Source organism: Myxocyprinus asiaticus, chromosome 8, assembly GCF_019703515.2.
Source record: "Myxocyprinus asiaticus isolate MX2 ecotype Aquarium Trade chromosome 8, UBuf_Myxa_2, whole genome shotgun sequence".
NCBI lineage: Eukaryota > Metazoa > Chordata > Actinopteri > Cypriniformes > Catostomidae > Myxocyprinus > Myxocyprinus asiaticus.
Window position 1 is genome coordinate 39338041 of NC_059351.1, and position 27812 is coordinate 39365852.

At 38.4% G+C, this 27812-nt stretch overlaps 1 protein-coding gene across 1 annotated transcript; it reads left to right on the forward strand.

The window, feature by feature from the left end:
- LOC127445367 (N-alpha-acetyltransferase 15, NatA auxiliary subunit) lies at positions 1-27570 on the forward strand. The gene is made up of 20 exons (XM_051705406.1): positions 1-238; positions 9676-9760; positions 10154-10258; positions 11422-11579; positions 15605-15739; positions 17470-17623; positions 18064-18183; positions 18277-18372; positions 18471-18577; positions 18673-18745; positions 19146-19315; positions 20329-20481; positions 20579-20707; positions 20844-21057; positions 21861-22054; positions 22240-22348; positions 22527-22625; positions 22823-22966; positions 23047-23144; positions 26753-27570. The coding sequence occupies exons 1-20, from the start codon at positions 185-187 to the stop codon at positions 26951-26953; spliced, it is 2598 nt and encodes an 865-aa protein (XP_051561366.1). The 5' UTR covers positions 1-184; the 3' UTR covers positions 26954-27570.
- The last annotated feature ends 242 nt before the right edge of the window (positions 27571-27812 follow it).

Below are 27812 nucleotides of genomic sequence, written 5' to 3' on the forward strand. Positions count from 1 at the left end.
ATCGGCCATTTTGGGCTCAAAGGGGGCTTTTCTGTCACCACGTGAGGGCTGGTTTAGTTAGTCCGAGACGGGCACCAAATCAAGCCGAGCGAGGACTCAGAGAACAAGGGGGTAAAAGCCAGGATAGCCGCTGCCAAACTCATCCGCACTCATTTCACATGTGCTGATATAGAGAGAGTAAAGGATGCCGACAGTCACTCTGCCACCCAAAGAAAACGCTCTGTTCAAGAGGATCCTGGTGAGTGCTGTTGGTTCACTGCAACAACGTTTATCTGCTAAGTAAAGCATGCTTGCTACCTTCATGAGTGTGTTTGAGAACTGAAGTTAATGCTGGGGCCGAGTCAGCCTTAGTGCATGCAAAACTGAACCACCAAGAATCTTTCTGTCAAATGGAGGTTAGCTTTTAGCCTGTTAGCTGCTAGCTGTCAATTGCTAATGGAACTCAACATCCAGAAATAGTGCTGCATGTTAGAGGCTGTCATTGGATGGAGAAAAGCTTACAGTATTTGTGGTCTTTGTTCATTTTATTTTAATGGTAATAATGCTATGTTTACATGGTGAAACAGCGCAGATATGATGCAGCATGTCAGGGACTAAAGTCAGTCTCATGGCCTGTTCATCCATCATTACCACTTCCTTAGGGTAATTCTCCAGGTCTTTATAGGTTAGAGCAATTGTTATAGGTTTTTGTTGTTAGAATTGTTTGTTTAGATGGGAGGAGTTTGACTGGTGTTTGGTTCAATGAGTCTGCTGTATGTTTCTGTTGTTTGCAATTGTTGAAAACCATGGAAGTTGTGTGGTGCTTAACTTTAGCTAAAACCAGCAAACACTTGCCATGTTCATTCCCGTGCAATTGATTTTGAAGCCATACAGTCTTCAAACTCTACTGATATGTATTGGATGAATTGCTCTTTTTAGGTTTTATGAAGTGTCAGGCCTCTTGGCAGATAAATGCGCCTTAATTTGCTGTTCATGAAATTAATAAATTTCATAACACTCTTTAAGGCGACTTGGTTCTTTCTCATGGCACAGTTTTATTTTAGTTAGATGTGTGCTAGTCCCTAGTCAGGCTAGTCAGCTGCATGAGAGTTGATACTAACTACATTTCCATCCAAGGATTTACATAATATTCATCATAATATTTTTCTGTTGAACTGTAGCGCATAAACTCTGTCAATGCATCAAATGTCGTGAAAAACTGGTTTGGAAACAGTTTTTGTCAAGAAAATTGGCATTAACACAAAAAACTGTCACATGACAGAATTTGCCCCAATTGTTAGCCTGTGTTAATCATGACGACGGTATAGGCTACATCCTTGAAAGCCAATTTACTGTAGGTGATTATGGATAGATCTTAGCACAGATCTGCAAACATGACACTACCAGGAGTGCCAGCACAAATATCTCGTATCATGCACATCGACAAATGCACGGAGAACAAATTAATGGCCACTCTTTGCGATTAATTTAATCCATCCGTTTATTTATTAAAGTTGTTTTTCCCAGGGCGTGCTGAGTGACTCCAGCCAGGTCTCCTAAGCAACCAAATTGGCCCGGTTGCTAGGGAGGATAGAGTCACATGGGGTAACCTCCTCATGGTCGCTATAATGTGGTTCTCGTTCTCGGTGGGGCACGTGGTGAGTTGTGCGTGGATGCTGTGGAGAATAGCGTGAGCCTGGTTGATGTGAACATTAACTGAAGCTCCTGACCCGTATCGGCTTCATTTGCATTGCACTGCTGCAGCACGATTGGCTGATTAGATAATCGCATGAATAAGTAGGTGTACAGGTGTATCATATTTTATCATATTTTATATGACTCCAGCCAGGTCTCCTAAATAACCAAATTGGCCCGGTTGCTTTCTTTACACAAAGAGTACTCCCAATCAGTTCCACACAATGAATTATAGAGTATACATGGAGGTAACCTCCTTGTGGTCGCTATAATGTGGTTCGCTCTCGGTGGGGCGCGTGGTGATTTGTGCGTGGATGCCACAGAGAATAGCGTGAAGCCTCCACAAGTGCTATGTCTCCGCGGTAACGCGCTCAACAAGAGTCATTACGCCACCACGAGGACTTAGAGCGCATTGGAAATTGGGCATTCCAAATTGGGGAGAAAAAAATAAAAGCAACAGTGGTATTGGATCGGGATCGGTATGGGCCGATACTGATAGTTCAGGGATTGGAAGAGAAAAATGTTTATCATTCCATCCCTACTCTGAATGGTGCCAAAAACAAAAAAACATCCAGTGAGCGGCAGTTCTGCGGATGGAAATGCCTTGTTGATGAGAGGTCAACAGAGAATGGCCAGACGGTAACTCAGATAACCGCTCTGTACAATTGTGGTGAGAAGAATATCATTTCAGAATGCTATTCTAAGATGTGGGTTGGTGCTGTTTTGGCGGCACGAGAGGGACCTTCACAATATTAGGCAGGTGGTTTTAATGTTTTGGCTGATTGGTGTATATATCGAAAATCGTCAGTAGGCTAAACAATATAGAGATATAATTTTTTAAGACATACCGCCCAGCCCTAGCTATCACGTGTTCCGACAGGAGAAACTACGCTCCTCACTTCAGTTTAATGAAACTCACAAAGTTCAGGACAGCATCGCTGCAGTCTGGATAGATGTTTATCTGTTATCCTTTTGGCAAAGTTGTTTACCTGCTATAATGCTTAGATATGTTGTCTAGTAGTGTTGTTGAAGCTTATATTGGTTGTCATTTTTTTATGAATCGAACATTACTCGTGTGTTAACCGATCGCGATGTATCTACATTGTCCGGTGAAGTTACTGCAACATGTTTACTAATACGTATGACTTCTGAAATTGACTTCTTCTGTAATTGTTATATTGCATATTTAAGCATATTATTTTCATGTTTAATTTAATATATTTTAACCCCATCATTATTGAATTCTTGTTTTATGTTTTTAGTTTACGATGTTATTGTGTGCAGTGCATAGACATACTATTGTAGTATTACTGTTCAGGGCTCGACAATAAGGTCTGCCCGATGGCCCGGGGCCAGTGTGAGAAAAATTCGGGCCATTTGCTAGAACTGTCACTTGCCCGATCGGGCCAGTGCTGCATTTATAACATTAGCGTAAGCAAACAGCAAGCTAGAGAGCACAAAAATTACACGGAGCGAACAAAGTCTTCTAACCGAGGAGCGAGCGTGGGTATATTTATCTCGCAAAGACGCGCAAATGCATAATATACTGGACGCGCCAAGGCACAGTCGTGTGAATGCACAAGATCATGCAGACATCGAGCGCACTCTCCTAGCACTGTCCTCGCTCTTTTCCAAGTGTCTTAGCAGCAGCTATTACCAATGTGTAGAAAATAGCAGGAAAAAACCCACTTAATGAATTTCGTAGTGGGATTTAACGTCTTGTGCAACATTTTAAGTATCCCCGCACATTCCGTGTTCACAGTGTGCAAAATCCCCAGATTTTATTTTTACATGTTGGTGAAAATTAGTAAACCACACACTGGAACACAAGAAATCAACAGTTTCTTTTTATAGGACTGAAAATCCATGTCTCTCCGTGCATAGGTCTCATCATCATCTCTCTCCGTGCAGCGTAGACTGTTTAACATGTATGCGCTCTCGTAAAGGGACAGAGCGCAAGTTTTATTCCCACTGTAAAAAAAAAAAAAAAAAGCACATTTTCTCTCATTAATTCGCCTTTAGAGATGGAGCGCCAAATGAGACATAATAAACTTTGTTAAACCCTGATTATACACGTGCCTGGAAATCACGAGCTTCTCAGTATCCAAAATGTAAGTATACATTTAATTAGGTAATGTTTCAAAACGTAAACATTAATTTGACATGATAATGGCGTTTGATATCAAAAGAAGCAAGATCACTATGGCTATTAGGCTATTATTATCAGAGCTGTTCAGCTGCAGGTTGAATATTTGAAACGGTCTACTTCATATCATCCTCATAAAACACCTGTTACATATCTCATTTCTGGACCATACAGGTATTTTTGTTTTTGGTCTTTGTATATCAGTCAGTGTTGGTCTTGTTTGGGTTGTCTGATTTCATGTTATATACACATTATTAATTCACAGATTAGGCCTAATATCTACCTACTGTATATTGTACATCACAACCGATTTAGTAGCAAGTCTGTTCTCTCAGCCAATAATCAAATCTTTAACTCAATGAATAATCTTTGATCCTTCTTGTAAAAACACTACACATGGGCAAAAGTTGCATGACAGCATGACTAAACGGGTGACTGAAAATCCATCATCTCCTCCACAGAACTCTTGGCTTAAAAACAGATGTGTAAATGGCAGGACGGCTGAGGTTAATATGATGTATTTATGAATTTATATCTGTAAAGCACATATATGGGATTACATAAGGCATAAATCATATCTTGCAAATTATAAATGTGATTCAATTTTGGGGGACATTGTATCTTTTATTTTTTTCTCCCCTTTTTCTCCCCTATTTGGAATGCCCAATTCCCAATGCGCTCTAAGTCCTCGTGGTGGCGTAGTGACTCGCCTGTGGAGGCCCACCACAACTCACCACACGCCCCATTGAGAGCGAACCACATTATTGTGACCACAAGGAGGTTACCCCATGTGACTCTCCCCTCCCTAGCAACCGGGCCAATTTGGCTGCTTAGGAGACCTGGCTGGAGTCACTCAGCATGCCCTCGATTCGAACTCGCGACTCCAGGTGTGGTAGTCAGCGTCTTTACTCGCTGAGCTACCCATCTGCTTAGAAGAGCAGTGATGAAATACGACTGACACTAATTACGAGCAATTTTAAATTTCAACTAGGGCTGGGAATCGATTCCAACAAGAATTGATTCGGAGGCACTGGGAATCGAGAATCGACTCTAAAGCTTGGAATCGATTCCGCTCAGGGAAATGGACTGATATGTTAATTTTCATGACCGCTGAACTACTACACATTCTAGAAGCCTTAACAGCACTAATTTAATTCACAAAAGGATTATGTAATTACTTCAGCTAAACAATCATTAACCTGATTCTGAATCCTTTGCAGTTCGTCAGCCATAAAATGTGCTCCGTTTGTTTAAATCTGTATGATGCAATCGCACAAGCCCTTCAACACATCGGACAGCTGCTTTCCAGACCTATACTGTAGGCTGCCAGTATACTTTGGATCAAACTAATTTGTGATGGAAAATTGTTGTATAGTAACAACGTCACCATTGTTACAACACCTGTCTGCAACCGGGAGATGGCAGAGGAGGATCAAGCAACAGCGAGTTAGCTTCCCAGTTCACATCAATAAATCGGTAGGTTAAAGTTTAAATGATGAATGGACTGCACTCGTAAAAGCAAGAGTCTAACACTTCTGTTCATTCTCAATATTTTTACAGTAGGCCTATGTTTTAAAACATTTAGCATATTTGTTTTTCATTCTCTTTGCACAATTTTTACATTAAAATTCTTCTTTGAAATCAAATTCAAAACCAAAATTTTAAATATGCATTATGAAGGTCTCCTAAGCAACCAAATTGGCCCGGTTGCTAGGGAGGGTAGAGTCACATGGGGTAACCTCCCCGTGGTCGCTATAATGTGTGGTTCTCGCTCTCGGTGGGGTGCGCGGTGAGTTGTGCGTGGATGCCGCGGAGAATAGCGTGGGCCTCCACATGTGCTATGTCTCCGTGGTAATGTGCTCAACAAGCCACGTGATAAGATGCGCGGATTGACGGTCTCAGACGTGGAGGCAACTGAGATTCATCCTCCGTCACGTGGATTGAGGCGAGTCACTACACCACCACGAGGACTTAAAGCGCATTGGCAATTGGGCATTCCAAATTGGGGAAAAATGGGGGGAGAGAAAAAAATACGAAATATTATGAAAAATATTGTCATATTTTATGAAATAAACCAGTACAAAAACATGGATTTTTAAATAAAACTAAAGTTTTTATTTAGTGTACAAAAGGTAGTGGACAACTGCATGCTAATATAAACCTCTTTATAACAGGATCAACTGATGGGTGGTAACAGGCAATTTCAACGTAGTAGAGCTGCACGATTCTGGATAAAATTGAGAATCACGATTTTTTTGCTTAGAATAAAGATCATGATTCTCTCACGATTCAGAAGAAGAAATGCTTATTTCAGTGATTTACAAAACCTGGACATAAGGGTACTAAACAAAGTAACATTTAATTAACTAGAGTTTCTGACAAAATGTTCTCTGTGTCAATCTATGCAAAAATTAAATCTATAAATTTAAAATGTCCACAAGAGGACGCAACGAATACAATACAAACCAAAGAGCACCTTGTTATTGTTGCAAAAAAATAAAATAATTAGTTGTTAAAAAGTGCATAAAAAAATTCTTAAAATTATTTTGGTTTCTCACATGCTAAGTAAAAAGAAAAACAAGCGGGAAAAAGCTTCACAGTTTGTGTTGTACTGGTAAGCAAAGATGCAATAGAACACTGCTATTTTCCCACCAAATTGTTTTTAAATAAATAAAATATTAACAATTTAAATTAAAACAATGAGGCCTTCACACGTTTCCCTTGTAAAAATTGCTTCAAGCTTTTAAAGGAATTATTCAAGAGCCAGTATTTAAATAGAGAACAGAGTAAATAATGCTTTAAGTTTTTTAGCAACAGTAGTAATAAAACATTACAAAAATTATAAAAACATTAAATGAAACCACTTAAATATTTGACAGTCTTTACTCTGTGATTATTAGATATATATTAATACTGATTTAATGCAGTGAGAATGCATAAATGCCTATAACAGACATCATGCAGCTTATATACATTTAGACATCGCACAGATTTAACATTTTGAAGAATTTGTCCCATCTGCTTATACATTAACGGCTGTGTTTGCTTTAATATCTAATCCCTTCTGTTTACACTGGTGATTCATAAACAGCTGTGTTTACACTAATATCGCCTAAAGAGGGGTATTTTGATGTAAAACAGTGCGGAGTCTCTTGCAGGAGCCCTGCATTCATCACGAGACACAAGCGCACGGGCAGACACATGCATGTGAGCATTTGAAAACAGCTGACTGTAACACACATAGCGAATTTAGTCCGATATTGGTAATGCCGTAATTTTTTTAGCATCGGTGGATGGCTATTAAAATATTGAACTGAACGGAGATTGTCACACTCCTAGCTAATCGTGGCTGCACCCTGCAGTTTGTAAACCACTGTGCTGGACAAATGTCTTTGGTGTTTTAGTTTATTCAGCATTTTGTGCAGGAGCGCTGTGGTTTGTAGATGCCATAAAGCTGGAAAGATCAACATTTAAAAACGGATCTTGAAATGAATTACGAATTTTACAAAGGCATGCCACGGGAATGTTAAAATACATTGCAGAATTGTTGTCATTTAGAAATGAGATTGCGTGGGTGTCTGAATCAAGATTGCGATCTTTTTTTTAACACTTAATCATGCAGCTCTACAGTGTAGATAAAAGTTCCTTCAAATCTATCCCGATTGAAGCGTTGCGCTTTACCTCCCTTTTTTACTGGAATTGAAAAATAATTAAAAAAAAAATTAGTCTGGAATCGACTATTGGAATCGATTCCATCGATTCCGAAAACCAGGGATTGGAATCAGCTCAAATTTCTAGAATCGAACAGCCCTAGTTTCAACCAAAGATGTCGCTAGAGGGCACAAAGTTACGCAATGCAGCTTTAAAATCAAACATGGCACACAGTGATACGGAGGAGACGCGCGCTTACTCTATTTGTGTGAAGTGATAAAATGATGAAACAAAATCTCAAAGGTTTTGCTTCAAGAGAAATAAGGGCTCGTGGGTTTAATCAAAGAGCATTAAAATAACGTGTGAAAGTGAAGAAATTAGGACAGACATTAATAATATATAAATATAATAACAACATATTAAAAAATATATAAGATATATCAAATATGAGAGATGAGTTCCAAAAACAACAGTGTAAATTTAAAATGGTCTAAAACTAAAGTTGACCAAAAAGACAGACATATTTTAAGTATTTAGAAATATTTTTATATTTAAACATAATTTTTTCATGTAATTCATAAGTTTTTAAAGCCTGAAAGGAAATCATATATCCCTCTTTTATTATTTGCTTTATATATTTAAAGTTAAATATGTAAAAATGACTTCTTAAGGTATTTGAAGCACACATGAACCTTAAGAAATATGACAGTTTAAGTCAATTAATCATGAAAGCCCTAAAAGAGACAATTAATCGCCATAACCTTAAAACAGACAATTAATAATCATAATCGCAATTATTTGTTTGACAATTAGGGTGTGTTCACACTTGGCAGGTTTGGTTAGATTAAAACAAAAGGGTGTGATTGTTCTGTTAGTGCAGTTCATTTGAACAAGTGTGAACGCTGTCACCCGATCCTTGGTGCGCACCAAACAAGCGGACCGAGACCACCTGAAAAGTGGGTCTCGGTCCGCTTCCAAACGAACTCTGGTGCGGTTCAATTTGATATATGAACGCAGCATGGACCAAAGACGTCTAAACGGACCAAAAACAGGAAGTAATTTGTCTAATACTGACCTCAAGCATACCTGGTTCTTCTCATCATAGGAGTTATATTGCCCATTACAGTTCAGTACAGGCGTCGGAAACGCTGTCAGCCATCCTTGCAGCATATCTTCGTTTGTGTGTGCAACGGAGGAATTCCTGGTGCTGTTTTGACTCCTTTATACATTTTATTAGCTCTTTGATTGTTCTCAGCTGGTAAAAATACCACCATATATACATATATAAATATAACGAGCGCATTTCGCCCAGCAGCCAGCATTGTTTTGGATGTTCGGCAAGTTCCGTCAAAAAATATACGTTATAAAAGCTGTCCAATCAGGTTGTGACTTTTTCCTGATGCCTTTGGTTTTGTATCGTTAGGTTCAGTGTTAAAAATGCCAGTGTGAACGCTAAGCGAACCAGGACTAAATGTATAATTTTCTTTTTTGGTCCAAGAGGACCAAGAGAACCGAACTACAAGTGTGAACACACCCTTAATTTGTCAGCCAAATTTCAATCATGACAGCCCTACTCGGGAAGCTTTCTCCGTCCTCCTCATGGTGCATTTAATACGTCCTTCATGATGTCGGACTTTGATCGATTTCCATGTCACAGGCTCAAGGACGGAGGCGCGAGGAATCGAGGAAAAATATATTTTTTTAAATGTGTTCGTTTTTTTTATGTCCTATAATACACAGCCACCAGCAATAAAGTTGTTGTGGGGTGCGAAGTAAAATTCCCTTTCACAGTTTCAAAAGCCTTTTATATTTGAGTTAGAAAGGTAGTACATTGAAGTGATCTGAAATCACTGATTTGGTAGTGCTGCATAGAATGAGAAAAGCTGATTCCAGATTTGCTGACAGAATGAGATGATGGCAGTGTTCTCGCCACCTGCTGACTGAACAGAGGGCTGTGTAATAAAGAGGAAATCAGAAGCTCAACACGGCTCCAAATAGAACTACTCAGAGTAAATTACTATCATTTGAGTTAGCCTGCCATAGATTGTCTCTGGAAAGCACCAACCAAAACAGGAAGATGTGCTCTAGGACAGTAAAGGCACTTAATGGTAAAGCTGAAAAACAGCCCTACTTGTAACACTTGTTTTCGAATGAGTGTGTGTTGTTCATTAAATGAGCTCTATTTTTACTTCTTATGTCCTCAGAGATGTTATGAACACAAGCAGTACAGAAATGGGCTGAAATTTTGCAAACAGATTCTCTCCAATCCCAAATTCTCAGAGCATGGAGGTAAGACACACCCACCCAGAAGTGTTCACGACATGTGCATACTACTCTCTGGTTTATAGGAATAGAGAGCAGAATGCAATATATATGAGCAGAATGTATAGATAGATAGAATATAATGTAATGATACTGTGATGAAATACAATGCTAATAATCTCAAACTGACCAAATGTCAGATGAATATTTGTCTATCATCAATAGTTCATGCTACCAGACTTGCCTTATAGAATTGCATGTTTTCTGTTGAGTTTTAGCATTAGGGATTACAAACTGAGCATTAATATTAATTGATTGCATTAATGAGACTGAGAGAAAGTTACAGGGGTTTGTTTACTTACACCATGGCATTATATGTGGGGTTAATGGATGGAAGGTTAATGGTTGTGATTTTTGCAGAGACACTGGCAATGAAAGGGCTGACATTGAACTGCTTGGGGAAGAAAGAAGAAGCCTATGAACTCGTCCGCAAAGGCCTCAGAAACGACCTGAAGAGCCATGTCTGTATCCTTAGAGCTTGTGATGAACACCATTTGCAAGCTTTCAGTCTGACATTTATATGCATAACTAAGCTTGTCCAGTATTCAAAGCAGAGAAGAATACATTAAGACCTGTACGTTTAACAGTTGGAATGAGTTTGTGCGTTTCTGCTCACAGCAGCAGAGTTAATGCTTCAATTTCAGTATGAAGCCTGTCGCTGCTGATGGGGGTTATGGACCCTTGCCAAGATTCCTGCCCTGTCTGACTGTGATATATAGTGACACCACCAACTGTTTAAAGAGCTGAACACAGTCAAAGTTTTTTACTACCAGTCAAATCACATCTCAGAGTTTCATGATATAAAGAACACCCTGTTTGTAGGGTTCCCATGGTCATTGAAAACCTGGGGAAATCAGGAAATTTCTTAATCATTTTTTCTGGAAAGGCCTGGAATTTTAATGATTATTATACATTTGTCTTGTTTTGCTCAGCCAAATGATGCTCTAGTCTAGAGTAAAACTTGATTTGTATTAGTGGTCAACCAATATGGGTTTCTCTAAGGCCAATACCGATATTTAGTGAGCAGGATGGCCGATATAAATGTGATAAACATAATGCAATTTAACAATAGCAAATCAAATGTAACATTTTTAAAGTGAAACTTGAAAATAAAGAAGAAACATGACTATCTGTTGGTAGATTTTGGAATGGACACAATGGAAAGTTAACACTTTTGTTAACTGGTCAAGCAAACATGGTTATCGGCCAATGTCAGTAATTGCAAAATGGCCGAATATCGAAAAAACAAAACAAACCCTGGCTTGGCCGAGATCTCGATCTATCACTAATTTGTATCATTTGATATTGAAGCGAATATATATATATATATATATATGTATATAAAATATTTATTTATTTATTTATTTTGGTTCTTTTTAACCAATCAGTTGAACTGGTTCACAAATCAAATGACAGAATTCATTTTTATTTATATGATTATTTTAAATTCTTCATGAGAGTGGGAGCCCTGTGTTTTGGTAATTGGTAAAGTCGTTCATAATTCATAGACTCTTACTCCTTTTTTGTCCTGTTACTGAGTTTTTGCTGAAGCACAGTAAATGTATTCAGCTCTCTAGGCTCTTTTCTCCCTGTGATGGGTTTTGTTGAACTTAACGTGAGGTTTTCAGGTTGGCATGTGTACGGTCTGCTCCAGAGGTCTGACAAGAAGTATGATGAGGCTATTAAGTGCTACAGGAATGCACTGAAATGGGACAAAGACAACTTGCAGATCCTTCGAGATCTTTCGCTGCTGCAGATCCAGATGAGAGATCTGGAAGGTTACAGGGTGAGTGTGTGTGTGTGTGTGTGCTCACAGTATTTGGCTGCATTTAGATAAAAGTGCTTTGCTTTGCATGTAGTGTTTCATGAGAAATGGACACAGACTCACGTTTTTAGGTGACTGTTGGCTTTCTTTCTATCATTCTAACTTTCTGTCTGTCTTTGTTTTTTGAGTTGGGAACCAAGAACCATTAATTATTATATTTATTTATTTTTTAATTACCAGATCCGAATAATTTGTATGACTTTCGGTTCTATTAACAGTGCTCGAGAATTCTTGCATTCCAACAATAGTCGAACATGTGCACTCTTCCACCAGTGTGGACGCAACACGTACTACAATGCTCAGTGTTTCCTGCTCTGCCATTCAGTGGCACTGCAACACCGTTACTAAATCAGCTGCGAAAAACACAGAGCAAGACCAGTGTAAGCTGATTCGCAAACAAATGACTCTTCACGAGATGATTCTTTTGAATCTGCTGCATGAAACATACTGCATAACCAATGTAGTCTGATTCCCGAATGAATGAGTCTTGGTTCTTTTGAATCTACACTACAAAAAAGTTGTTGAATCTACATCATAACTTAAAGGAATATTTCACTCAAAAATGAAAATTCTCTCAATTTTTGCTCACCCTCATGCCATCCCAGATGTGTATGACTTTATTTATTCTGCTGAACACAAAGATTTTTGAAGAATATCTCAGCACTGTAGATCCATACAATGCAAGTGAATTCTGAAGCTCCAAAAGGACATAAAGGCAGCAAAAATAAGTAATCCATATGACTCCAGTGGTTAAATCCATGTGTTCAGAAGCGATACTATGGGTGTGGGTGAGAAACAGGTCGATATTTAAGTCCTTTTTTTACTATCAATCTCCTCTTTTACATTCTTCTTTGTTTTTGGCAAGTTGCATTTTTTGTGTGCATATCGCCACCTACTGGGCCGTGAGGAGAATTCATGTGTACTTTAGGCTTGTGAGATTTTAATCAGAGTACCGTATTTTCCGGAATATAAAGTGAGTGTTTTTTTTCTCATCATCTGAAAGGATCTGCGAGTTATAGACAGAAGCAACTTGTATGCATAATTTGTACTTAACTGATGCCGGCTGGTCAAACACACATGCACCAAAACAGATGAAAGCGTCAGTCATAGAGATGGCAGAAGCGTTTTAAAGTTGCTAATTCAGAATATTTTACCATTACAAAGTACTTTATGCAGCCAGTTTAAATATTTTGTCCATCATAACATTATTGTTCTTACAAATTCTAGATCCACTGACAACTCTTCACATGTACACTAATGATGTTTCATCACACACCAGATAATTAATGCACAGCACAGAGGGTTGCAAATGTCAGAAATATCCACATTCTCTAACGTTAATGAATAAATTGAACACAACAGGCACACTCATTTGCTCAGACTAAAAGCTGTTTATTTGTGCAAAGCATAGTTACAGATGTGGCTTACTTGTCGCGTTTCTTTCATGAAACTTAAACAGAATATGAGAAACTGTTATACATGACTACTTAAAGCAAATTCACCTGTTCAAAACAAGCCAAAAACAAAATGTGATAAGATGTGTAGATTCTGAGGTACTGTAATCTTCACAGAGCACATTTGACATCTGAACCGGTGATGGGAAGTCTGGTGGCTGGTTCCGGGTCCTAGTGCCTGCCGGATGCACCCTCTCAGTGCGATTTATACAGAGATATAATGTGATATGTGCAGAGATACTGTATGTGTTTTTTTTTCTTTCTCAACAATGCGATTTTGACCCGGTGGGACTTGTAGTCAGGTGCGACTTCATTTCCGGAAAACACGGTAATTCCTGGATAGATGTTGATTTGATAATGTGTAGTTTTACACATTTTTCTGAGTTGTAATTAGTGGTAGTTTATAAAATTTAATGCCTGTCTTAAATTAAAAAAGTCTGTGTAAACACACCTTTTGCAAGAATCTGTACTGCTAAAATAGTAAATGATCTCGTCATTGGGTAACAGGCTGCTAAGGGCAGTAAATTAGGGTGACCGGATGTCCCCGTTTTCCGGGGGACAGTCCCAGTTTTTGGTGGTATGTCCCCGAATGGTGATGTCCCCGGAAATGTCCAGAGCATTTTCCAGAGCGTTCAAAACAGCCCGCATAGTGAAATATTAAATGGCAAGAAACTTAGCCCAAGCAGCAAAGCCTACCGTGTGCTGTTTATTTTGACCAGCAGAGGGGGCTGCTCGCTATAGCAGCTTCAATTCATTCGTCTTCCTTCACTGATTATTTGGTTGGGCCAGTTTTGCCATTAAGAACTGGACCAGGCAATTGAAGAGAATTATTATCATTGTTATAAACTTCAAGGTAAGGCACATACTAGCTATTTATGTTATAGTTATATTGTTATGTATTTTATAACGGGTTCTGAATTTGGCACAGGATTGTATTGAAAGTTTGGCCTTCATAATGTGGGAATTTCTGCACAGACTGCACAAACTGTAACATGTTGGTGAAAAGTAGTCAAATGAATCCCTGCAGATGAACATATAAAATCAACAATTTTATCTATTGGATTGAAAACCAATCAGTGTGAAAATCTCTGTGTGATCAGTGTAATATTCACACACTAAAGGAAGCACCTTCTCACATATTTGCTCATTTGTTGTTTTAACATATACCCGAAATAAATTTCAAATAAGAATATGACATTAATAACATGGAAAACATCTGTGTTTGAATTTCATTTAGACAAATGCTACTGTATACAATAGAGCATGATACACCACACCGTAAAAATTATTTCCATAATTTGTTAACTTTTATATTTTTTGCCAAATCAACTCCGCTTCATTAGTTTGTTCAGATAACATAAGAATTTGTGTTTTTATTGAGTAAACTAATGGCACAATGGCAATGCACTGATATAATGTAAAAAAAATAAAATAAAAATAAAAATAAAACAATTCCACTAATTGTTATTTACTATACCTTTTTATTCAAATTATTTTTTATTTTATAATCACATTTTATTTTAAATGAACTCAACATTTTAAGGCAACCAGATTACTTTAAGGTAAACCAAAATAATTTCTTAGTGCATAGTTCAGCACTATCACATTCATCATGGTCAAAATACATAATCATATTTGTCCCCTTTTTTAAAAAGTAACATTAAATTTCAATGACCTATTGACCACTGAACTTGAAATGTCCCCGTTTTTCATGTCAGAAATCTAGTCACCTTAGAGTAAATACAATTAGAATTGTATTCTTCTAAATAATTATCTCATAAGTACTAAAAGAGTCATTATTGGACCATTAAGGAACCGGAATAATTAAATTTCTTTCCATTCCAATCCCTATTTGTCTTTGTCAATAACAAACTCTCATTTGTCATTTATCTACTTGCATGCAAGTTTGTGTGCACTCAGGCAGCTTCACGTAAAAAATTACTCAACATTTACATTTAGTTCTGGATGAATGTACTTCGGTACCTAAAATCTGTGTTTTTTCTGGATTATGTCAGATTTCCATTTTGATTTTTAGCTGGAGTCATAGAATCTTGTATACATTACCCAGAAGTGATCTGTAGTTCACTGTTTCTGTTCCATAGAGAGTAGTGGAGAATATGAGCTTTTACATTGTCAATTAAATACAACCTCTATATGTTTAAGCAATGTTTTAGAAAGGACCAGATCCAGGGGCCATGACTCAGCAATGCCCATTTCTCTCTCTCATCCTCTCTGTGCCTTTGTTTCTAAGTCTTCTGTGATATGTTATATTGAGTATTAAATGTTTCATTCCCTCGGGCCTCTCAGCTACCTGCTTTCACCACTGAAATTTGACTTTCAGATGTGGGCTTTGGTGCAATATGGCTCCACTATTTTTTTCTATTGCACAGTTAAAGATGGTACTTTGGTATATTGTTTAGAAAGGGATCCAATTTCTCCACATTCAGCAAAAAGCAAATAGAGTTTATAACTTAACACCAGTACAAAACCTTTGTTCTGACTGTCTATGTATTATTATGTCTACTCTAATAGGAGACCAGATATCAGCTACTACAGCTGCGGCCAGCCCAGCGAGCATCATGGATTGGTTATGCCATCGCGTATCACCTCTTGGAGGACTATGAGATGGCCGCCAAAATCATTGAGGAGTTTAGAAAAACACAACAGGTAAAAACAGACATGACAGTCATTTACAACAAGAGATATTTTCATTCACTTGGAATATAAAGTGTGGAAAGATTTGCCTAACCTCGGTTGTGTTCCAGTGGTACTTATAAAAGAAACTATTTAGAGATTTTATAAAACAAGAGTCACCTGCGCTGTGTGTTGACTGGGATTGTGTGGTGTAAAAAATGTACACTGGTGGCCAAAAGTTTGGAATAATGTACAGATTTTGCTGTTTCGGAAGGAAATTGGTACTTTAATTCACCAAAGTGGCATTCAGCTGATCACAAACTATAGTCAGGACATTACTGATGTAAAAAACAGCACTATCACTATTTGAAAAAAGTATTTTTGATCAAATCTAGACAGGCCCCATTTCCAGCAGCCATCACTCCAACACCTTATCCTTGAGTAATCATGCTAAATTGCTAATTTGGTACTAGAAATAACTTGCCATTATATCAAACACAGCTGAAAGCTACTTGGTTCGTTAAATGAAGGTTAACATTGTTTTTGTGTTGTTTTTTTTTTGTTGTTTTTTTGAGTTGCCACAGTATACAATAGACTGGCATGTCTTAAGGTCAATATTAGGTCAAAAATGGCAAAAAAAGAAACGGCTTTCTCTAGAAACTCGTCAGTCAATCATTGTTTTGAGGAATGAAGTCTATACAATGCTTGAAATTGCAAAAAAACTGAAGATTTGATACAAAGGTGTCCTCAGCTGACAGCTTCATTGAATTCTACCTGCTCAACACCAGTTTCATGTGCAACAGTAAAGAGAAGACTCAGGGGTGCAGGACTTATGGGAAGAATTGCAAAGAAAAGGCCACTTTTGAAACAGAAAAACAAAAAGAAAATGTTTAGAATGGGCAAAGAAACAGACATTGGACAACAGATAATTGGAAAAGAGTGTTATGGATCTTTAACCCTATTGAGCTTTTGTGGGATCAGATAGACTGTAAGGTGCGTGAGAAGTGCCCGACAAGACAGCCACATCTATGGCAAGTGCTACAGGAAGCGTGGGGTGAAGTGTCACCTGAGTATCTGGACAAACTGACAGCTAGAATGCCAAGGATCTGCAAAGCAGTCATTACTGCACATGGAGGATTCTTTTACGAGAACTCTTTGAAGTAGTTTAAGAAGTTGTAATAGTAAATTTTCACGTTATTAATGTCCTGTCTATACATTGTGATCAGTTGAATGCCACTTTGGTGAATAAAAGTACCAATTTCTTTCCATAAGAGCAAAATCTGTACATTATTCCAAACTTTTGGCCACAAGTGTATATTAAAGTGTTTTTGGAGTGATGGAAAAAGAAAGAACAGGGGCAAAGGGAACAGGAGTGGTAAATGAGGTATTGTGAGGACTTCAACCTGTTGTGGCAGGTCAACAGGCAACACAATGGCACACAGTTCTTGCGCCGTCTACGATAAGACTCTTATTTCCTTCCTTTGGTTTTTAGCACAACAGGAAGCTACATGTTGGCATGCTGAATAAGCTAAATGCTTAAATGGTTTACTGTTTTGTGTAATGCTTTTTGATCATGTAGCATACATTGAATCATGTTTTTTGTTTTTCCCTCCCCTTAGAGAAACTGTTTTCATAGGCTTCAGTTCTATTTATGTGTATCTCTTTCTGCAGAAGTCTTTTTGAATATGGTTGTGTGTGTGTGTGTGTGTGTGTGTGTGTGTGTGTGTGTGTGTGTGTGTGTGTGTGTGTGTGTGTGTTTTCAGACGTCCCCTGATAAGGTGGATTATGAGTACAGTGAGCTGCTGCTGTATCAGAATCAGGTCCTGATGGAGGCGGGGCTCATGAAAGAAGCGTTGGAGCATCTCACCACCTACGAGAAACAGATCTGTGATAAATTGGCTGTGGAAGAGACCAAAGGTACACATTCTCATATTCTGCGTACACAGCTGTACACATTTGCCTAAATATAAATAAACCTCAAATCTCTACTCTGCTGTCTTTTTTCCCCTTTTCTCGGTTTCTTTTAGTCTAATTTCTATCTTTCTCACTTGTTCGATTTTTCTCCCTTTTTTGTTTCCTTTTTTTGGTGCTTTTTGTTATTAAATTGTACTAGATATGGGTCACGATGGTCCAACAACTGAGTAGTCAGGCAACCCACCGACTAGTTGATTTTGAAAATAGGTAGTTTTGCATATTCCTACATATTACTCTTCATGCAATTTCGGTCCTATTCCCATTTTGCTTGACTTGCACATTGACTTCCTGTTTGTGGTGCCCTAAGGGTAAATTCTATGTAACGAAGCCATTTTACCAATGCAGTGTTTTTATGCTCTCTCCCTTGTGTTGTGGATGAGTAGGAGAACTTCTGTTGAATCTAGAACGGTATGAGGCGGCAGCAGATGTGTACAGACGACTACAGGAGAGAAATCCTGAGAACTGGACTTATTACCATGGCCTGGAGAAAGCCCTCAAACCTGGTACACAACTTAACCCACAAAGCATAGATTTCCTCTCTCATGTTATTTCAATTCACTTAAAGCTTAAAATGCTTGTATCTGTGGGTTTTTCAGGGAGTACAGAAGAGAAGCTGAAGATCTATGAGGAGGCCTGGGAGAAATACCCTAAAGGCCTTGTACCTCGCAGACTACCACTCAGCTTCCTGTCTGGTATGTAAGACTATCTCTAGTGTAATGGCATATCAGCTTCAAAGCTTAATGTGCGCAAACGTTTGATGATTATTTATTTTTTTCTTTGTATTATTCAGGAGATAAGTTTCGGGAGTGTCTGGATAGATATTTAAGAATGAACTTTAGTAAGGGCTGTCCACCGGTCTTCACTACACTCAGATCTCTCTATCAGGACAAAGAGAAGGTGATGACATACTCTGTCTATACAGAACTAACAAACTAGGGTTTTAATTTCAAATGTGTATGTTTGACATTTTTTTGTTAAATTATTATTTGCAGGTGTCAATAATTGAAGAATTAGTTGTTGGGTTTGAGACATCTTTACGTAGCTGCCGAATGTTCAGCCCAGATGGTATGTCGCCCTTGTTTTCTTTATTCCATGTATTCGCTTACAAAAAAATCTAAACTAGCCGCAAACTTGCCGCTCTTTATTTTCACATGCAAATGAGCTTGTGATTCGCCGCAAATGTTTGCCAGAAGTTTGCAGCTCTTCTCCGGCAAACTTCTGGCAACAATGGACAGTTTGCCGCAAAACTAATTTGCATGTGAACATTTTGCAGCAAATTTGCAGCGAACTCTCAATTTTTGTAAGGGTTTAAATTCTAAGTTTAAAGTCATTTGCTTTGATTTTATATGATCTATTCCATCGTTTCAAATTTACCACTTGGAATGAATGATGTATTGAGCATCTAATCTGTTTTGGCTGGGGATGTGGATTAGTAGCATCTGATTCTTTTGATGATTTGTTGTAGATGATGGCAAGGAGGAGCCGCCCACTACGTTACTTTGGGTGCAATATTTTTTGGCTCAGCACTATGATCAGATTGGCCAGCACACCATGGCTCTCGAATACATCAATGCTGGCATTGAGAGCACACCTACTCTCATAGAGCTCTTCCTTGTTAAAGCCAAGATATACAAGGTAATGTACAAAACACACCAATTTGCAGACACTTTTTATCCAATTTGCCTTACACTAATTGCAGTGACGTTGTCTATAACAACTTGAGAAAAGTGTCTTGCTTAAAGGTGTGAATAATTGTGAGTAATTAATAAATAAATAGGTGGGTTCCCAGTATCTCCAATTTCTGTGCAAACAATTACTTACAGGGATGGTTCACCCAAAAATGAAAATTCTCTCATCATTTACTCACCCTCATGCCATCCCAGATATGTATTACTTCCTTTCTTCAGCAGAACACAAATGAAGATTTTTAGAAGAATATTTCAGCTCTGTAGGTCAATACAATGCAAGTGAATAAGTGCCAAAATGTTGACTCTCCAAAAAGCACATAAAGGCAGCATAAAAGTAATCCATATGACTCCAGTGTTTTAATCCATATTTTCAGAAGTAAAATGATAGGTGTGGGTGAGAAACAGATCAATATTTAAGTCCTTTTTAGCTAGAAGTTCTTCCTGCCCAGTAGGTGGCGATATGCATGAAGAATGTGAAATTGAAAGTTAAAGTGGAGATTGAATGAGCAGGGAGGAGAACTTAAATATTGATCTGTTTCTCACCCACACCTATCATATCTCTTCTGAACACATTGATTTATCCACAGGAGTCTTAGGGATTACTTTAATGCTGCCTTTATGTGCTTTTTGGAACTTCAAAATTTTGGCACCCTTTCACTTGCATCGTATGAACCAAAAGAGCTGAGAAATTCTTCTAAATATCTTTGAGTTCAGCAGAAGAAAGAAAGTCAGACACATCTGGGATGGCATAAGGGTGAGTAAATGATGAGAGAATGTTCATTTTTGGGTGAACTATTCCTTTAAGCATTTAGTTGGATTAATTATAAAAATAGGATACAATAAGCAATTTCCAGGATACAGTGATTTGACAATCAGAGACCCTGCACAATCCAAATACCATGCCAGCTCCATTGCATGACCTTTGACATTTTATGTTGTTTTCCTCTTTCTCTCCCTCAGCATGCTGGGAACATTCGGGAAGCAGCTCGCTGGATGGATGAAGCTCAGGCTCTGGACACGGCTGACCGTTTCATCAACTCCAAATGCGCCAAGTACCTGCTTAAAGCAGGCCTGATCAAAGAGGCTGAAGAAATGTGCGCCAAGTTCACAAGGGTAAGGGTGTGTTTGTGTGCACAATTCATCCTGCACACATGTAAGTAAATAAACATAAGTGTATTTGTGTGTGTATTTAACTAAATTCCTCTCACAGGAAGGAGCATCTGCAGTAGAAAATCTGAACGAGATGCAGTGTATGTGGTTCCAGACTGAATGTGCTCTGGCCTATAAATCCTTGAAGAAATGTGGAGAAGCACTCAAAAAATGCCATGAGATTGAGAGAGTAAGTCTTTCTATACTTTTTCATGATCTCATGGCCTGTGTTGTCTTCAGTAACAGACACTTGATGTAATGTTTAAAAGTGCTTGTTCTCATCTGTTTGTCTTCCTTGCCTCTGGCTCTCTGTCATATTCTTACAGCACTTTGTGGAGATAACAGATGACCAGTTTGACTTCCATACGTACTGCATGCGGAAGATGACGTTGCGCTCTTACGTGGACCTGCTAAAACTAGAGGACGTGTTACGTATGCACCCGTTCTACTTCAAAGCCTCACACACCGCCATCCAAATCTACCTCAACCTGCACGATAACCCACTAACCGATGATAGCAAGGAACTACAAGCTGATACTGGTAAAACTTCATATAGTCTCTCAGATCTTGCACATGCAGTTGGCTTGCTTTAGGGATTTATGTGTTTTATGTTTTAAAGGAATGGTTCGCCTAAAAATTTTATTTTTCATCATTTTCTCATCTTTGTGCCATCCCACGTATGCATGACTTTCTTCTGCTGTACACAAACAAATATTTTTAAAAGAATGTTTCAGCTCTGTTGGTCCTTACAGTGCAAGTGATTGGGTACCAAAATTGTGAAGCTCAGAAAAGCACAAAGTCAGCATAAAAGTAATCCAAGTCTCCTGTAGTTAAATATTTTCTTCTGAAGTGATATGATAGGTGTGGGTGAGAAACAGATCAATAATTATGTCTGTTTTTACCATAAATTCTCCTCCCTGCCCAGTAGGTGGCGATATGCACAAAGAATGCGAATCGGCAAAAACTCAAGGAGAATGTGAAAGTGGAGATTTATAGAAAAAAAGGACATAAATATTGATCTGTTTCTCACTCACACTCATCATATATCTTCTGAAGATATAGATTTAACCACTGTAGTCATATGGATTACTTTAATGCTGCCTTAATGTGATTTTTGGACCTTCTGATTTCTGGCCACCATTCACTTGCATTATGTGGACCTACAGAGCTGAGATATTCTTCTAAAAATCTTCGTTGTTCAGCAGAAGAAAGAAAATCATACACATCTGGGATGGCATGAGTGTGAGTAAATAATGAAAGGATTTTCATTTTTGGGTGAACTATTCCTTTAACAAATGAACAGTGCCAAAGGTTTCCATATTAAAGTGTGTTGTCTCAACCAGGGAACCTGACTGACAAAGAGCTGAAAAAGTTAAGGAATAAGCAGCGGCGAGCACAGAAGAAAGCACAGCTGGAGGAAGAAAAAAAGAATGCAGAGAAAGAGAAACAGTTAAAGAATCAGAAGAAGAAAAAAGAGGATGATGACGAGGAGATCGGAGGACCTAAAGAGGAACTTGTACCAGAGAAACTGGCCAGGGTGTGTGTGTGTGTGTGTGTTTGTTTGTTTGTTTGTTTGAAAGTGTGTTTTGGGAAAGTGGGGAATTCTGAGGGGACTTTGCGTGTCTTTGAGTAGGAACTTGTGGGGAAAGTCGGAACCAAGGGACACGGGCTATTGTTGTGTTTTTACAAAAACTGAATTTGTCTTTCACTTTAATTTTTCAGGTGGAAAACCCATTAGATGAAGCTGTAAAGTTTCTGACACCTTTAAAAAACCTGGTGAAGAATAAGATAGACACACACCTTCTGGCCTTTGAGATCTATTTTAGGAAAGGTACACACCCTTTAATCTCTGAAACCCATCATTTAAGGAAATCCAAGTTGTGCAGTCTAATGGCACTTTTCTGAATATATGATGCTATTTTGTCTGTAATGGGTTTATTGAACATGTTCTGTTAATGAAATTGAATGTATTTGAAAATGTCATAATCGTGCCGTTCTTTGTCTCACAGAAAAGTTCCTATTAATGTTGCAGTCTGTAAAGAGGGCCTATGCTATAGACCCAGACCATCCCTGGCTTCATGAGTGTCTAGTGCGCTTCTTTAAAGGAGGTGAGCACACCTTTACTTCTATTTTGGTCCTCTTTCCTTTTTACTGTTGCTTTACTACTTCCCTTAAAGCTCAAAATGTTCCCTTATCTGTTGCATATAACTCATGTTGGCCTTCTGTGTGTTGTGACTGATTGTGTCAAGTTTCTCTCTGATGATTGGCTGTTATAATGTGTCCCTTTGTATTAATTGGGTGACAGTGTCTGAAAGCAAAGACCTAGCAGAATCAGTGAGCATGGTGCTGAGACAGGAAATCTTCAGGCTATTTGGGGACAGTAATGCCAAGATCTTTAACCAGGCCTTCCTCACCAAGCACTCCAATTCCATCCCACACCGGGTAGCAGGTATAAACACTTCAAAGTATGTTCTCACTCATCCGTTTTCCATTTTGCACTCTCACCCGTCTTTTTCCCTTCTTTCAAAGCTGCCAAAATGATGTACTACTTAGACCCTTCAACACAGAAGAAAGCAGTGGAACTGGCTACAGCACTTGATGAATCACTCAACAACAGAAGTGTTCAGGTATACATGAGAGTGCATGATCTTTAAGGGATTTTACTAGCTGGTTAATTTATAAAGAATGTAAATATTGTAAAAGCATCTTTTTTTTTTTTTTTTTTAAAGAGGGAAACGTTTAAGGACAGAAGTCATTTGACGCCAGTGTAACTTGGCAAGGCATAGTTTGCAATGTTCTTTAATCACAATATTGAATTGACAATTTTTTTTTTCTGGAGGTATCCCCATGAGCAGTTCATTTTTTTTTTTTTTTTGGCAGATGAAAATTATATTAAATTTAAATTATAACAATTCTTTTATTCAGTGGAAATAATATTTTAGTTGACGATACTGTATAAAATGACCAAAAAAACTGTAACAGACCAAATTTTATGAAATAGTTTAAATATGTATAAAAATTGCATTAATTTGAACGTGCATCAAACATATAAAAAAAAAATGGAGGAAATCCCCAGTATATTCAAACTGGATTATTTTAAGTTCTTCAAAAAACATTGTTCGGGCATTGTTAAAATCTTGCAGTTATCTTTTTTCCCTATTTTTGTCAATAGTATGTTTTAATTTAAATCATTTAATCATTACCATGATGATGCATCTTTTTTCTTTCTCTCATCTTTGTTAGCATTCACGAAATAAAAAATCCCTTTGTGAAAAAATTTGTCAAACTGTAACAGACTAAACTTCAACTAAATATTCAAACATTTACTATTTTAAACATGTATCAAACATATAAAAAATTACGGAACTCCCCAAGATATTATGACTGGATTATTTTAATAAATTCTTTCTAGATTTGTCTTCTAAAAACATTGTTTGTGCATAGATAATATTTTTTGCCATTTTATTTTTTCTCAGAATTTTGGTCAATAGTATGTTTAAAGTAAAATAGTTTAACTATCGTGATGCATCTGTCAACACTAACGAAGATGAGATGACAATCTAAAACCCTTCATCAACTAACATTGGCAAATTTGGCAGTAATTTCATTGACCACGTTTACATGCACTTAAAGCAGGCATAAAATGGAAGTTTGCTTATGATGAGGCTCTAGCCATTGAGAAACTAGTAAAAGATCACAATTTAGACATTTTATATAGGGAAAATCATTTACTCATGCTGTACATCCCAAGATATCTGCTTTCAAAAATATGAATAATCTCCAGATGCTTCCGAGTCACATTGTGTACAGCAGTGATCACCTCAGCCACATTGTGTACAGTAGTGATCACCTCAGCAATTCAGGCATGAAATGTCTTGAACACATCTGCAAATTCGCTGTTATTCTTTCTTCGAAATGTTAATCCAGCTGGCCCGAAATCAAGGAAGTTTGGGTTGAGAAAGGATTTTGGAGGAAAACCTTTTCATCTCTGCATTAGTTGCTTTGAGGGCAGGTTTGTGTACATGACTCTTGAAGGGATGGGATTAAAACTGACATACACTTGCATACATCAGCACAGAAGAGTAAGTCATTTCACTGGAGGAGCAAGTTATGACATTTTGATTAAAGATTCTGAGGTCACATTTTTTTTATAAAATAGCAAATATGATTCGTTCATATAAGACCAGTAACATGTATTAATAAAATAAATTGGGTCAATTTTGATTTCATGCCGACTTTAAGAAAACGGTTTATTCCAGGGTTTTTGCAGAAAGCAGCGTTCTGAAACATCTTATAAACGAGAATGCTTTTTCCTTACTCCACTTAAGAGATTAAAGGTGCTTTCACACTTGGTTCGATTACTTGAACTGAACCAAAGTTTGTTTCATACCCCCTCCCCCTGCCCCCGCTGGTATCTGTTCACATCATATTTTTTTGGGTCTGAACCGTGGTCCGATTACGTCATCAATGTGAGTACAAGCGGCACCTGTTAACCACTGTAACTAGGCAATAACTCAAGAAGACATCAGCTTCACTGTGTTATTTAAGTATTCATCACTTTGGATTTACCACCAAAACTTTACATGCACAAAATGACAATTATGTTTGTCTGCCACGGATGCACCGAATGTGCAATCGTGAAGATTATTAGCGTTTGTCTGCCGCCAGCCCGCAGATGCATTGCAAGAGATGTGAAAAATATGAGCTGTTCTCTGAAGGTGATTAATTTGGACACAAGCTGGTAAGAAATTAATGAAACCATAATAATTGCGATCGGGAGCCTGCAAAGACGCGAATTATACATCATCGATAGCGGTTCACTTCCACGATTTGGTACGATTGCGTTCATGTTAGTAGCGAACCGCACTGAGTTCACATGAACCGTACCCCAGACAACCTTTTCAAGCAGACTCGGGGTATGGTTAGCAGGTGCGCACCCGAGTTCGGAAAACAGCGTTCACACCACCCAAACGAACTTGACTTTGATGTAATTCAAATTCGGGTGCACACCAAAAGTGCTAGTGTGAAAGCACTCTAAGAGAAAGCGGTTTAACACACCTGGGTTTCTTCCGGAGAACGCACTTTATGTGGCCATGTAAACGCATAAGTGGAGTGCACATGTGTGTGAACAGACCGGATAACGTCATAGGATTAAGCCCAACAACAAGTTAACACATCAGAAAAAAATCAGCATTTCTGAGAGTACAATGGGAAAAGCACGTACACTATAAACTACATGATCAGCCACAACATTAAAACCACCTGCCTAATATTGTGTAGGTACCCCTCGTGCCGCCAAAACAGTGGCAACTTGATATTTTTCTCATCACAATTGTACAGAGCGGTTATCTGAGTTACCATAGACTTTGTCAGTTCAAACCAGTCTGGCCATTCTCTGTTGACCTCTCTCATCAACAATGCATTTCCATTCGCAGAACTGCCGCTCACCGAATGTTTTTTGTTTTTGGTACTATTCTGAGTAAATCCTAGAGACTGTTGTGTTTGAAAATCCCAGGAGATCAGCAGTTACAGAAATACTCAAACCAGCCTGTCTGGCACCAACAAACACCCATGTCATTATCTAATCAGCCAGTTGTGTGGCAGCCATACAGTGCATAGAATCATGCAGATATGGGTCAGGAGCTTCAATTAATGTTCACATCAACCATCAGAATGGGGAAAAAAATTTGATCTCAGGGTTTTGGACCGTGGCTTGATTGTTGGTGCCAGATGGGCTGGTTTGAGTATTTCTGTAACTGCTGATCTCCTGGGATTTTCACACACAACAGTTTCTAGAATTTACTCCCAATGGTGCTAAAATCAAAAAACATCCAGTGATCGGCAGTTCTATGGACGGAAATGCCTTGTTGATGAGAGAGGTCAACAGAGAATGGCCAGACTGGTTCGAACTGACAAAGTCTACGGTAACTCAGATAACCGCTCTATAATTGTGGTGAGAAGAATAGCATCTCAGAATGCTATTCTGAGATGCGGGTTGGTGCTGTTTTGGTAGCAAAAGGGGGACCTACATAATATTAGACAGGTGGTTTTAATGTTGTGGCTGATTGGTGTATAGCCATTTATACACATGTAAATGTAAGATATCAACTGTCCCTCACATTCGTGTATGTGCACAAGTACTTTTGGGGAATTACAGAGTTTTCCTAAGAGGGTAGCCTGTGGCCTGTCTCGGTGTATTTAATACCATAAACACCATGCTACTTTATTCTTGCAGATCTGCACAGAGGTTTTGGAAAGCCTGCGTGACGGTAGCCTTGGAGACGCCAAGGAGACTGCAGAGTTATACCGGGCGGAGTGTCAAAAGATCTACCCCTATACGCTGGCCTTCATGCCCCCAGGTTATGAGGAAAGTATGAAGATTGCGGTCAATGGTGATGTCTCCACCGAAACTGAGGAGCTGGCCAATGACATGTGAACATCTGAAAGGGGTTGAAGATCTGAGGAAGGTGGAATGGGAAAGCGATGCAGCACTGTCACCACTGTCGATCACCCGAGACGGTTGCCATTGACTATTGCAATTCTGTGAGGAACTGGCTGCGATCTTCTACACCCCCTGAGTTTGCAGATCGGACTGAGAGACAATGACTGTGTTTGGAGTGGAGGATGAAGATGAGGGATGTGGTGTGGGGGAGACAAGAACAAAATGCCCATTTTACTTTTTTAACCTTGCTGATGACTACTCTCTAACTGAAAACTAGTCAAACATGCATCCATTTTGAACTACAGTATGTCTGAATGCAAACTTTGTGCAATGGCGAGAGCAAATCCCATAGTCAACGAACCAAGCAAGACAAATGCACTCAAACCCATCTTTCCCCTGTTTTAAAGAATAATTTATATGAAAAAATAAAAGCTTAAAAAGTAAACATGGCTTTTTTGCAGAAGATCTTATTTGATTTGTTGTGACTGAATCATCTGAAGTTGATCATGGTTTAGTTACGGGGAACCTGTGTGTGGAGGGGAAGTGATGTTGTTATTGGGGAAGAGCATATGTAGAGGTTCCTTATTGCATTTCTTCATGGTGAAAAGCTAATGAATGAGGTTGTACCCCACAACAACAGTAAATAGTGATCAAGAGCTTGTGAAATTGACATGACAGTTTTTTGTTACTCTCTTACTTTAATCTCATTCTATCACCATCTCTATTCCTCTCCCACCTTACCTCCCTGATACAATTGGTTTCCAGTGTTCAATGAACAGTTTGTTCTCTATAGACCTTATTCCACTAGCGCAATCTTTGATTTATAATGGGAATGACAACAAGGCTGTGAGAC